The sequence below is a fragment of the Osmerus eperlanus genome, chromosome 20 (genome assembly GCF_963692335.1).
Source record: "Osmerus eperlanus chromosome 20, fOsmEpe2.1, whole genome shotgun sequence".
NCBI lineage: Eukaryota > Metazoa > Chordata > Actinopteri > Osmeriformes > Osmeridae > Osmerus > Osmerus eperlanus.
The window spans coordinates 11,123,614-11,136,113 of NC_085037.1; the positions used below are offsets into that span (position 1 = coordinate 11,123,614).

General features: G+C 50.4%; 1 protein-coding gene across 1 annotated transcript in view; it reads right to left on the reverse strand.

Moving 5' to 3' along the window:
* The window catches only part of adgrb2 (adhesion G protein-coupled receptor B2), a 113,786-nt gene that overhangs the window by 41,242 nt on the left and 60,044 nt on the right, over window positions 1-12,500 (reverse strand). The window contains 3 exon segments of the mRNA XM_062446087.1: window positions 3-86; window positions 570-734; window positions 5,869-6,030. Of these exon segments, the coding sequence (XP_062302071.1) occupies window positions 3-86; window positions 570-734; window positions 5,869-6,030 (411 nt within the window).

A 12,500-nucleotide genomic window follows, 5' to 3' on the forward strand; every position in this document is an offset into this window, starting at 1 on the left:
GCACATCCTGAAGCGACGCTGCCACCCCGAGTCACACGTCTTGCTGCACAGACTCCAGTGGTTCCAGCTGCCCCAGTTCCCCCCTCCTGGAGACACAGGGGAAGGAAGGGGGAGGGGGGGATGTGGGGAGGGGGGGTTAGAGTCAGGGGAGGGGGTGAACTTCAGACATGGAGATCTAATTTGCTCCGGTGATTTGAGGTGTCACGTAGATGTCCATGTAGATGGAGAGATGATGTATGGGCACGCTACGAGGCATCAATCATGTATCTCCCACCTCTACCTTGTTTGTGTGTGCGTGTGTGGTGCTGTGTTTGACGTGTGTGAGAGACCACGTGTGTGTGTGGGTGTGTGTGTGTGAGAGACCGTGTGTGTGTGTGTTAGTGTGTGTGTGTGAGAGAGAGAGACCACGTGTGTGTGTGTGTGTGTGTGTGCGTGTGTGAGAGACCATGTGTGTGTGTGTGTGAGAGAGAGAGACCACGTGTGTGTGTGTGTGCGTGTGTAAGAGACTGTGTGTGTGTGTGAGAGAGAGAGACCACGTGTGTGTGTGTGTGTGTGCGAGAGGGCCTCACCTCCACAGGATGGGTTGGTACACTCCCTGCTCTCCTGGTGCGCCCCCTTGCACTCGGCCCAGCCGTGCACCGACACGCTGCAGCGCCTCTGCCTCAGCTGGGAGCCTGTGGAGCAGCTCACACTGCACCGGGACCAGGGGGCCCAGTCCAGCCACTGGCCCTCCACTGGGGGGGAGGGGGGAGAGAGAGAGCAGAAAGGGGAGCGAGGAGAGATGTAGGGGGAGAGAGGGGGGAGAGGGAGAGAGAAAAGGAGAGAGAGAGAGCGGAAAGGGGAGAGAGGGGGGAGAGGGAGAGCAGAAAGGGGAGCGAGGAGAGATGTAGGGGGAGAGAGGGGGGAGAGGGAGAGAGAAAAGGAGAGAGAGAGAGCGGAAAGGGGAGAGAGGGGGGAGAGGGAGAGAGAAAAGGAGAGAGAGAGAGCGGAAAGGGGAGAGAGGGGGGAGAGGGAGAGCAGAAAGGGGAGCGAGGAGAGATGTAGGGGGAGAGAGGGGGGAGAGGGAGAGAGAAAAGGAGAGAGAGAGAGCGGAAAGGGGAGAGAGGGGGGAGAGGGAGAGCAGAAAGGGGAGCGAGGAGAGATGTAGGGGGAGAGAGGGGGGAGAGGGAGAGAGAAAAGGAGAGAGAGAGAGCGGAAAGGGGAGCGAGGGGGGAGAGGGAGAGAGAAAAGGAGAGAGAGAGAGCGGAAAGGGGAGCGAGGGGGAGAGGGAGAGAGAAAAGGAGAGAGAGAGAGCGGAAAGGGGAAAGAGGGGGGAGAGGGAGAGGGAGAGAGAAAAGGGGAGAGAAGGGTAGGGAGAGTAGAAGTAATGGGATGGTGGAGTGATTAGTTAATGAAGTTAGGATAAAGAAAGGGTGAAAGACAAAGAGAGGGAGAGAGAGACATGGTGAGAAGGGCAACGAGACAGAGAAGCGTTTAAAGAGACTGATGAAACACTCCCTTTAAACAGGCTTGTAGAACCACACTTCAAATTAATCATGTCCCTCTTTTAAGAACTCCAGAACAAACTGAAGATTTTCCCCTTTTTTTTTTTTTTTTTTTTTTTTAAGTGTCCACTTCTCAGAATAACTTACTTGCGGATTTATTTGTTTTACCCAGGGTGATTCATGGCTCAGTTTGATTTTGAAAGACTGCTTTTCGACTAATCTCATCTTGTTGGGTTGTGGACTTGCTTGTGTAGCGAGCTTAATCAAAGAGGAGTACAGGGGGTTTAATGCAATCAAAGTAGTGGCGGTCAGACAGAGTAGGAATACCAAGCAGTCTCAACAAAGCCTAATGACATCAGCTCTGTCTGGATGAAGTCCTCCACTGCCGGCTTTCATAACAAACTCTCAGAGCAAACCACGAAGCAGGAAGCTGCTGACCATGACAGCTTGTCCGTCACCTTTCAGACACAGCCGTCGCTGTCATTGAGGACAGGCCGATCGATGGCCAGCTGGATCGATACGCTTCTGTACAGTGCAGCGTACTGTACGATCTCATGGACGCAAAGGGATATCGCTTTCTCCGTTTTCTCTGTTACTGCTGTGATGATGATGTATTTTGTGACATGAAAACATTGCCAAGTGTTCTAGGGGACGAACTGCTGTTTGCGCGCGCGCGCGTACATTTTTGTGCGTGTGTACGTTTGTCGGCGTGAGTGTGTCTACATGTGTGTGTGTGTGTTCTGTCAAGAGTGGTGACATTGTCTTGTTTGTGATGCTCGTCGTTTCAGAAGTGCGTTGATGTATCAGGACAAACACTATATGATCTCATGAATAATGTACAGACTTTCTCCCCCACATCTTTCTCACTGGTTTATTGATGTCGCATATATTTGATGTAAATCCTGTCACATTAGCATATCCTCTGCGTGTGTGTGTTTGTGTGTCAGATAAACATTGCCATAGATGACAGATAGACTGTACTGCAGTAAGCCTTTATGAGAGGTGACGTGATGGATTTGACTACAAAGGAGTTGACAACACAAAACAATTCAGTTCAATTCACTCAATCCAACACCTGCAATTCTGACAGACTTGTGTGTGTACAGACGATTTTGGTCACCCCTTCTATTTGAACTTGGACAAGCGTACGTCTAAGTATTTATGAGCATAGATTTGACTGATATCAAACTTGTGTTGGATATTGGCTTTAGATGAACAAACACAACATCCTCTCCCAGCGTCGGCTAGCTCGGGGAGTTGGACGCTAGCAGAGATCAGTCAGGTTGTTAAGTGGCAGAGTTACTGCAGGTATTGTCGGGTTTATGAGCTCTGTCAAAAGATGTAAATATGATTCATGCTGATGAATGTGAGCATTGTAAGTGCTTTTGTGTGTCTGTACTGTGTGTGTGTGTGTGTGTGTGTCTGTACTGTGTGTGTGTGTGTGTGTGTGTTCATTGAAAAGCTATCGACAAAGGCAGGGTGGAACTGCGATCATCATTCATGAACTGATTGCAGAGAGAGAGAAATATACAAGAGGAGAGAGACAGTACATAAAAGTATTCCCGTCTTCTCTTTTTTTACACACACACACACACACACACACACACACACACACACACACACACACACACACACACACACACACACACACACACACACACACACACGCACACACACGCACACCTAGTTGTATCCATCCTATTAGTCTCCACAAAGTCTTACTGCCATAAGATCTGTCTTCGACATTTTAATTTCAAACGAACCTCTACTTTGAACTGAAATGAACATTCTAGTCAGCCGAGCATGATGGATGCACCAAGACACACACTGACTTTGGGCAGCCAGCCAGCCAGACGGACACATTTCATTATAATTACATGAAGCCCAGAAACGCTTGCCCCTGTCTTTCTCTCTCTTTTTTTGCCATCTTTCTCTAACTTTATCTACCCCCCCCAAAGACACTCAGACCAACCCCAGCAGGTGTCCTCTCTCCCTCCCTCTCTCTCCCTCCCTCTCTCCCCCTCTCCTCTCCCTCTCTCTCCCTCTCTCTCTCCCTCCCTCTCTCTCCCTCCCTCTCCCTCCCTCTCTCCCTCTCTCTCCCTCTCTCTCTCCCTCCCTCCCTCTCTCTCCCTCCCTCCCTCTCTCTCCCTCTCTCTCTCCCTCCCTCTCTCCCTCCCTCTCTCCCTCTCTCTCTCTCTCCCTCCCTCCCTTTCTCCCTCCCTCTCTCTCTCTCTCCCTCCCTCTCTCCCTCCCTCTCTCCCTCTCTCTCTCCCTCTCTCTCTCCCTCCCTCTCTCCCTCTCTCCCTCTCTCCCTCTGAGATATGAGACAGGGGCGGCTGCCTTTATTTCCCATCGCCAGGGAAGCCGTTTGTTTTTTTATTTATTCCAAACCTTTGGGAAACTTTGACTGAAGTCGGATCATGAAAGAGGGAGGCAACCCTCTGTAATCTGCTGGGACAGCGTGAGAGCGATCACTGGGCGTCAGCCCCGATAGTATGACTCACCTTAAAAAGACCAACTAAGGAAGAGGACTTTTTCCAATAATACTGTCACATGTCACAGACAGAGGTGATAAGGGACACACATGCACTCATTCGGTAGAGCTGCCCACTTCTGATCCTTGGTGCTCTTGCTGCCCTTCCTTTGTGCACTCTCCGTACGTCGCTCTGCATAACAGCGCCTGCCGACTGAATGAAATGTAACCGCAGAAGCTTAATACATGCCGACGTGTCTTAGATCACTGCTAAGGCTTCATTAAATACATTTGTTTCCCCTGTTCAAAACCAAATCGACCACTGCTGCACAACACACTTTTGCCCAGCACGTGTGACTCCCAATTAGCATGTCTTTACCAGCCAAGGGTTTGGTTAAGGTAGAACCGCTAGAAACAGCAAGCCGTAGAGAGTTCCTATGAAGAGGGTTAGGAACCTGGAACCTACATGTGGGGTTTTTACGATACGGAACGTTTCCTCTGCAACCCCCCCACAGTCTCTCGTCCATCAACCCTTCCTGTTCTGAGCATCTCTTAACCAAACGCCTGGCAGGTAGGTGCGTTACACGCCACCTTGCACTTGTTCCCTTAGCGCTCCACCGTGCCGCGCAGGCGTTTGCTATGCATCGCCAGGCCGGCGGACACCGAGCCGGTGACACGGCTCCAGGCTGACGCGGTGTGACACTCGGGGGGTGCAGGCGCTCCGAGGTGCGCCGTGGACTGATAGGCTCCAAGCTAAAATACCAGTTCTGCGACAGGCTGCAATCACAGTCAATCAAGACCTGTCTCCCCCCCCATCCCCCCCTCCTCCTTCCCACCGCATCTCGCCCAATGACATCTCCCGATTACGGCAATCGCCCACGGCCCTGTGGCAGTCTGGCGGCGGCGTGCTGGAGGCGTGTGGGGGAGGAGGGCGGGCGCCGACCGACCCCAGCGCAGACGGAGGAAGCGTCCCCTCCCAGTCGTGTTAAAAACAGCCGCTTAGTATGGGTGCCATGGAGTTGACTTGGTGTCTCCTGAAGAGGTCACAGGTCATCTCACAGAGACGGCTGGCGAGTCTGCTGGAATGGTGGCCGTCACTGAACAAGTCGCTAGACCCCTGTTAAACACCCAAGTGAATGTCCTGGGCTGCGTTTCCCCATAACGATGGATCGTAGCTCTCTACGAGCAAAATAACGAAACCATCGTTATTTCTTGAGTGCGTTTCCCGAACATGCTCGTAAGGAGTAGGGCTAATCTACGATCAAGAGCCTTGAGTTTTCCATTTTCAGCCACTTTAACTACGATGGCTTTGGGAAACGGCCTGTAAAACTAAGATCCGTCGTACGATGAATTCTACGATCAACTTAGGCTTACGACGCTTTCGGGAAACGCTGCCCAGGTCTGGAGAGGAGACTGAACACGAGATAACTGTACTGTCAGGGGGGGGGGGGGGGAGACAGCATGGAGAGACAGCCTTTGAGGAACAGGGGGGAGAGATTCTCTAGCCAGACTGGAGCGAGATCAGACAGGACAGTGTCAGAGAGAGACAGAGAGAACACGCTTGTTGAATGAACGATGCAGGGTGACGTGTGTGTGAGAGAGAGACAAAGAGAGAGACAGAGAGAGAGAGACAGAGAGAGAGACAGAGAGAGAGACAGAGAGAGGTTGCGAGGTTGCCAGGTGCAGGGAGATACTGCAGACGAGAGAAATCCCACAGAGAGACACGACAACAGAGAAAAGACTTGTGTCTGAGACGTGTTCACACTCGAGTGAGTGACACTTGGAGAACCAGCTGGACAGACAGACATGACAGACAGAGTGATCGAGGTGGACAGAGAGAGAAAGAGAGAGAGAAAGAGAGGGAGGGTTGGAGAGGTGGAGGGGTATGGAGAGAATGGAGATGTTACTAACCAGGACACACTGCTATGTTGCACAGCTTGCTCTGGCTCTCAGGGGCCCCGCAGGCCTCGGCCCCGCCTCCGCTCACACACTTCCTGCTCCGAGTCCTGGAGCCCCGCCCACACGTCACAGAACACAGGCTCCATGACGACCACTCCTCCCACAGCCCATGCGCTGAGACACCGACGGGCGGCACATGCAGCCAATGGGAGATGAAGAATGAGAGAGAGAGAGAGAGAAAGACAGAGGCGGAGGGCGGGGTTATGAGTCGGAAAGGTGACCAGGGCACCACCGTCCAATCGTGTCAAAGCAGGAAGTCGGTCGTCTGGACAGTGGTGCTTCCGCACCTGTTGTGTTGTTAGAATCATAGATATATATAAAGACTAGATGTCTTACGGCGGAGTCTAGAATGTCCGCACTTGGCGGCCATCTTGCTACAGTCAACTCGCTCACCCATAACATTGTGTTGATGCTACATGTACTTTTTAAATGACCATAACTTGCTCAATTTTCAACCGATTTTGAAACGGTTTGGTTTGTTATCAACGTCAGAGATGTTGGTATGCCACTGCATACTTATGAATAATTATGTTTTTTGTTTTTTTATAGAATAGAAGTATGCAGTGACATGACGACATCTCTGACGTTGATAACAAACCAAACCGTTTCAAAAATCGGTTGAAAATTGAGCAAGTTATGGTCATTTAAAAAGTACATGTAGCATCAACACAATGTTATGGGTGAGCGAGTTGACTGTAGCAAGATGGCCGCCATGTGCGGACGTTCTAGACTCCGCCGTAAGACATCTAGTCTTTATATATATCTATGGTTAGAATGCTTAGCCAGGGTGAGGAATGCTGGATGTGAGAGAGCAGGTTAGGTTAGGTTAGGAATGGACAAGCAACACAGCTGATAATGAATATTATCCAACATGAAGGACACGCGTTTGTGGACAGAATGAAGGAGGCTGGAGCATCACGAGAGTGAGTTTCGAAACATTTCCGTACAACTTTACATTCGAGTTTCATGAACTACAATGTGACTACATAGACACTACCCATAGTGGAACACTGAAGGTACATTGCTGTGTAGTTACATGGCATTCAGTGTTACCAGTATAGGTTATTAAATACATTTAGGAAGTCACAGTATACGGTTGAGTTGTAAGGATGTTGTAAAAGGGCGGTTGAAGGTCATGGGACCAAACAAGTTCAAAGTCAAAGTCCACAACACCACTTACCCTGAGAAAGCCCAACATCCTCCACACCAAGTCTCACATGTGTAACAGCTTCTACAGATAGACAATACTGAAGGGAAACTACACAGCACAGGCATTGTGGCTAGAGGCAGTTCATATGACCTCAAGTGTTGCCCTGCATATTGTTTTCTATTCTTCTCTTTCAACAGAACAACAATCAGCAACGTGCATGTAACAGCGGTTTCGACTGGTGTCTGGAGCAAGGGAGAAAGAGAGAGAGAGAGAGAGTGATTTATGATGTTGTGAAGACATGAGAGGGAGAGACCAGTGAAAAGCTGAGCTCTTTTGGCTGCGGTGGATTCCGAGGCGTCTGTCTCCTGGTCCTGTGCTGCCTGGGCCTGACGTGGGTTTCACAGCTGATTCATGGGACGTGTGGAAGACTGCTCGGCCAGTTCAAACACAGCTGCGTGCAGCCTCGACACTCACACAACTCACACACGCACGGCCCATTACTTGCGTGCACTTATGCACGCACGCACACACACACAGAGAGAGAGAATGAGAGGGGGAAAACAGGACAGAGTGAATGGACGGTCATGTGAACATGGAGGCTCCAGAGTTGTGGAGCCGGATCGTGAGGGGGGAGTTCAGGAGCAGACTGAGAGCGGAGGCAGTGACGGAGGCAGTGAAGGAGGCAGTGAAGGAGGCAGTGACGGAGGCAGTGACAGAGGCAGTGACAGAGGCAGTGACGTGGACGACAGATGAGACAGTCACACAGCACCTGAGAGGAGCCAGGAGGACATCACGGAGCAGGACGAAGAGACGAGGAGGTTCAGAGAGTGAAGGAGGGTGAGGGAGAGAGAGAGAGAGTGAGGGAAGGAGGGTGAGGGAGAGAGGGTGGGGGAGAGAGAGAGGGTGAGGGAGGGAGGGTTAGGGAGAGAGAGAGGGTGAGGGAGGGAGGGTGAGAGAGGGAGAGAGAGGGTGAGGGAAGGAGGGTGAGGGAGAGACGGTGAGGGAGAGAGAGAGGGTGAGGGAGGGAGGGTTAGGGAGAGAGAGAGGGTGAGGGAGGGAGAGAGTGAGGGAGGGTGAGGGAGAGAAAGAGTGAGTGATGGAGACAGAGTGAGGGAGGATGAGGGAGAGAGAGCGAGGTAGGGAGGGTGAGGGAGAGAAAGAGAGTGAGGGAGAGCGAGGGAGAGTGAAGGAGATGTGGAAAGTTAGCAAGTGTTTGAGGACAGTTATGGGAAAAGAGGCTGATTCTGATGGAGATTTTGAAGGAAATGATGAAAGGAAGATATTTGGAGAGAGATTTGGAGGGATGTTAAAAGGGAGATTGAGTGAATGAAACAGAGTGGGAGAGAGGCTTTGCTGGCACTGTGCTATGTGAGGTTGCCATCTAAATAAAACATGCAGATGAATAATTAATTAGTCAACTCTCTGTGGAGAGAAGCTCAGAAGAGCTGGAACAGAGGCCAGAGAGCAAAAGACAGAGCGAGAGACAGAGAGAGACAGATAGAAGAAGACAAAATGAGATAGTGTGAAAGAGAGAGTGTGAGAGGGAGAGAGAGAAAACAAAAGGAAGAAAAACCCATCTGCCTCCCCATGCAAACCAACCGACAGTCCAAAAAAGAGTTCAGAATCACTTGTTTTAAAGCCCACACTCCAGACTCCATCAACACTGGCAAACAGGGAGGATCAATATCCACAATCAAAAACATTGTGAGACTAAACGACAGTGTCTCCTAAAGACAAGAAAGAATGTCTGTCTACCTGTGTGAGGTGAGGAACAATAAGCCAAAGCCTTAAGCTTTGGAGCATGTTGGAGTGTTGGAGCCAAGATGTGGGGTGATGGATGAATGAGGGTTGAACAGAGATTGAGAGAGAGACAGATGGAAGACGTAGAGATGGAAGAGAGAAAGCGCCTAGAGGTGGATGCAGAAACAGAAAGACAGAGTACACTTGGAACCATACACGTGCATTAGTCAGTGTTGGAGGCTGTAGTGCTCTACAGATGAACACACGCACACACACACACACACACACACACACACAGTGTTCCCAAACATCAATCAAGTGCAGCAATCATGGAAGCCTATATTTATGAGAGCCCATGCCAGTGTTGGCCGTCTTACTAATTGAGAGCCAGAGGAGAAACTAGTGTTTGGCCCCACCTGTGGGTGAGAATGAGAATCTACCCCTTCTGATGAGTCGTTGCGTAATAGCCGCAAATCCAGTTTAAAAAACAAAACAGATAAAAGATATAGCGCACACACACACACAAAGAACTGAATTACCAAGGGTGGCCAGTGTGTCTGTGTTAGAACATGCAGAGGGAGGGGAGAGGGAGGGAGGAGGGAGAGAACGAGAGGAGGGGGGGAGGGAGAGAACGAGAGGAGGGGGGGAGGGAGGGAGAGAACGAGAGTAGGGGGGGAGGGAGGAGGGAGAGAACGAGAGGGAGGGGGAGGGAGGAGGGAGAGAACGAGAGGAGGGGGGAGGGAGAGACGAGAGGAGGGGGGGAGGGAGGGAACGAGAGGAGGGGGGGAGGGAGGGAACGAGAGGAGGGGAGGGAACGAGAGGAGGGGGGGAGGGAGGGAACGAGAGGAGGGGAGGGAACGAGAGGAGGGGGGGAGGGAGGGAACGAGAGGAGGGGGGGAACGAGAGGAGGGAGGGAACGAGAGGAGGGGGGGAGGGAACGAGAGGAGGGGGGGAGGGAACGAGAGGAACGAGAGGAGGGGGGAGGGAGGGAACGAGAGGAGCGGGGAGGGAGGGAACGAGAGGAGGGGGGGAACAAGAGGAGGGGGGGAGGGAGGGAGAGGAGGGGGGAGGGAGGGAACGAGAGGAGGGGGGGAACGAGAGGAGGGAGGGAGAGAACGAGAGGAGGGGGGGAGGGAGGGAGAGAACGAGAGTAGGGGGGGAGGGAGGAGGGAGAGAACGAGAGGAGGGGGGAGGGAACGAGAGCAGGGGGGGAGGGAACGAGAGCAGGGGGGAGGGAACGAGAGGAGGGGGGGAACGAGAGGAGGGGGGGAGGGTTTTTATGCAAACAAGCCTAGAGGTCGTGAGTCAACAGGAAAAGGAGAGACAGAGGGGTCAAAGGTCACGTCAAAGCCGAAGTGAGACGAGGTTACACACCAACATGTGGGATGAGACGGCGAATAAACACAGAACACCTCACACACACGTGAGATCACACACACACACACACACACACGTGAGATCACACACACACACAGTGTGTAACCTGCCTGTTACACCCCGCCTCCTCAGAGTGCTCAGGCTCATGTTCACGTTGTTCACATGCTCCCGTGGCTTGTTGATCGCATATTTCGGTTTGGTCTTTGTCGTGATTAGCTGACTGCTGTCACCTGTAGGGTTTTCGGTTCATTAGTGAGAAGCGTTGTCACCTGTGTCTTGTTTGGTTTCGTATTCACGTCCCTGTTCTGCGCCCAAGCCTGGCCGCTTGTTGTATCCCTGGGGTTGTGTTCATGTCTGAGTGTCCCTGCTGCACTCGTCTCAGTCAAGTCGACACGGTTTGAAGGAAAGGAGACTTTCCTAGCTACAGTGCTATGTGCTACACAACAACAAAAACATTCTTATTGCTTTAGTCGACCACAACTCGCCTCATAAAACGTCATTTTTCGTTTTTAGCTCAGACCTTTCATGGTGCTATTCAGAATAACATAACATAAAAGCTAAAATCTCGTTATTTCTATGACTGGGTGTGTTTCATATCCAGATAATAAGTTTTCTTCCAAGGAGATTCTATTATTAAAATTCCATCTGCACAGGGGGACTCAAATGGAATCCTTTTGATTGCGTTTCTGTGAGCTATAGTAACTCAAGACAGACACACACACACTAACATTGTGACTAACCTCGAAGGTTGGGTGGACAGCGTTTAATTCAGCAGTTTGTGGTCGTGTGCATGCCTGTGGTCTAACAGTCCCTGGCTCCTGAAAATATGCATCAGTAAGCTTCCTTGTGATTTACACAAGGCTTAACAGATTCAGCCCCCTGCACATCTCCTTCTTCTGCTACCTGACACAGATCAGATCACAGATCTGTGGAGCTGGATGGAGGCGTTTTAGAGTGCGTCTCAACTTGGCTCCTCTTCAAAACCTATAACTTGTCTGAGCAATTACTGCCCAGTGTCTTTTATCAGGAGATCCACCGTTATTCAAAATTGATCAGCTATACCACCTGAATTTAGGAGTTGTCCTTCCGGAAAAAAGGTGGAAAAAAAGCACTTTTCAGCTCATTGGTTTTCTGTCATGTCTCTTTTTTTGGGATAAGACCCAACTGCTCTCTCACTCTCTCTCACACACGCAAACACGCGCAAACTCACAAAATCTTGAAAGCACTCTGACATACACACACAGACCACTCATCAAATTGCGAAAGCACGCCCTGTTCTCGCTGCCTTCAGCTTACATGGAGTACAGTGTCCTGGCTGTTGACTGTGGATATGGCTGTTTTGGTCTCTGTCCGTGTTTGAGATTATTGAGGAACTCGGATAAACCACACAAGGAATTTACTTTAAACAGCTCCAACAAATGATCTACCATATAGCCTTTAATCCACACACACCCGTATACAGTAAAGTACAGTAGATACACACCCACACACCTAGTGTGACATAGGAAAGGAGAGAGAAGGAAATCAAATCTAAAACACAGCACAGCAACCGATACAACATCAGACGAGAGACTGAGGATATTTATATCAACTGCTGAAAGGAAAATGAGCCACTTAGACATACAAATCGTGCTGGAACATTAGCATAAAAACAAGATTAGCATATGCACCGACACAGAAGGGAAATGTTTCTTGTTTTTATTTTGGGGTGGGGTGGGAGGAAGCGAAGTGTCAACACAAAAAAACATGCTCTAGAGTGGATTCGAGACACTCATACACCCCCCCCCCCACACACACACACACACACGTGTAAACACACAGATGGAACAGAAAGCTACAGACAAAACCAGGCTGATACTCCACAGTTTAGGGATGCTGTTATCAACTAGAGAGCATTAATCTACCTCCCGCGCAACTCCTTTCCTTATGTCACACTAGGTGTGTGGGTGTGTATCTACTGTACATTACTGTATACGGGTGTGTGTGGATTAAAGGCTATATGGTAGATCATTTGTTGGAGCTGTTTAAAGTAAATTCCTTGTGTGGTTTATCCGAGTTCCTCAATAATCTCAAACACGGACAGAGACCAAAACAGCCATATCCACAGCCAACAGTTTAGGGATGCTGTTATCAACTAGAGAGCATTAATCTACCTCCCGCGCAACACACACACACACACACACAGGGTAATCAATGCTGATGAGTAGCATCCATCCTACTGTAACAGTGGCAGGAGTAAGGGTGAGGTCTGTTGAGTGACAGTTGTCACAACAACACAATGCAGCCTTAGAACAAGAACAATGCGAATGAGATGTGT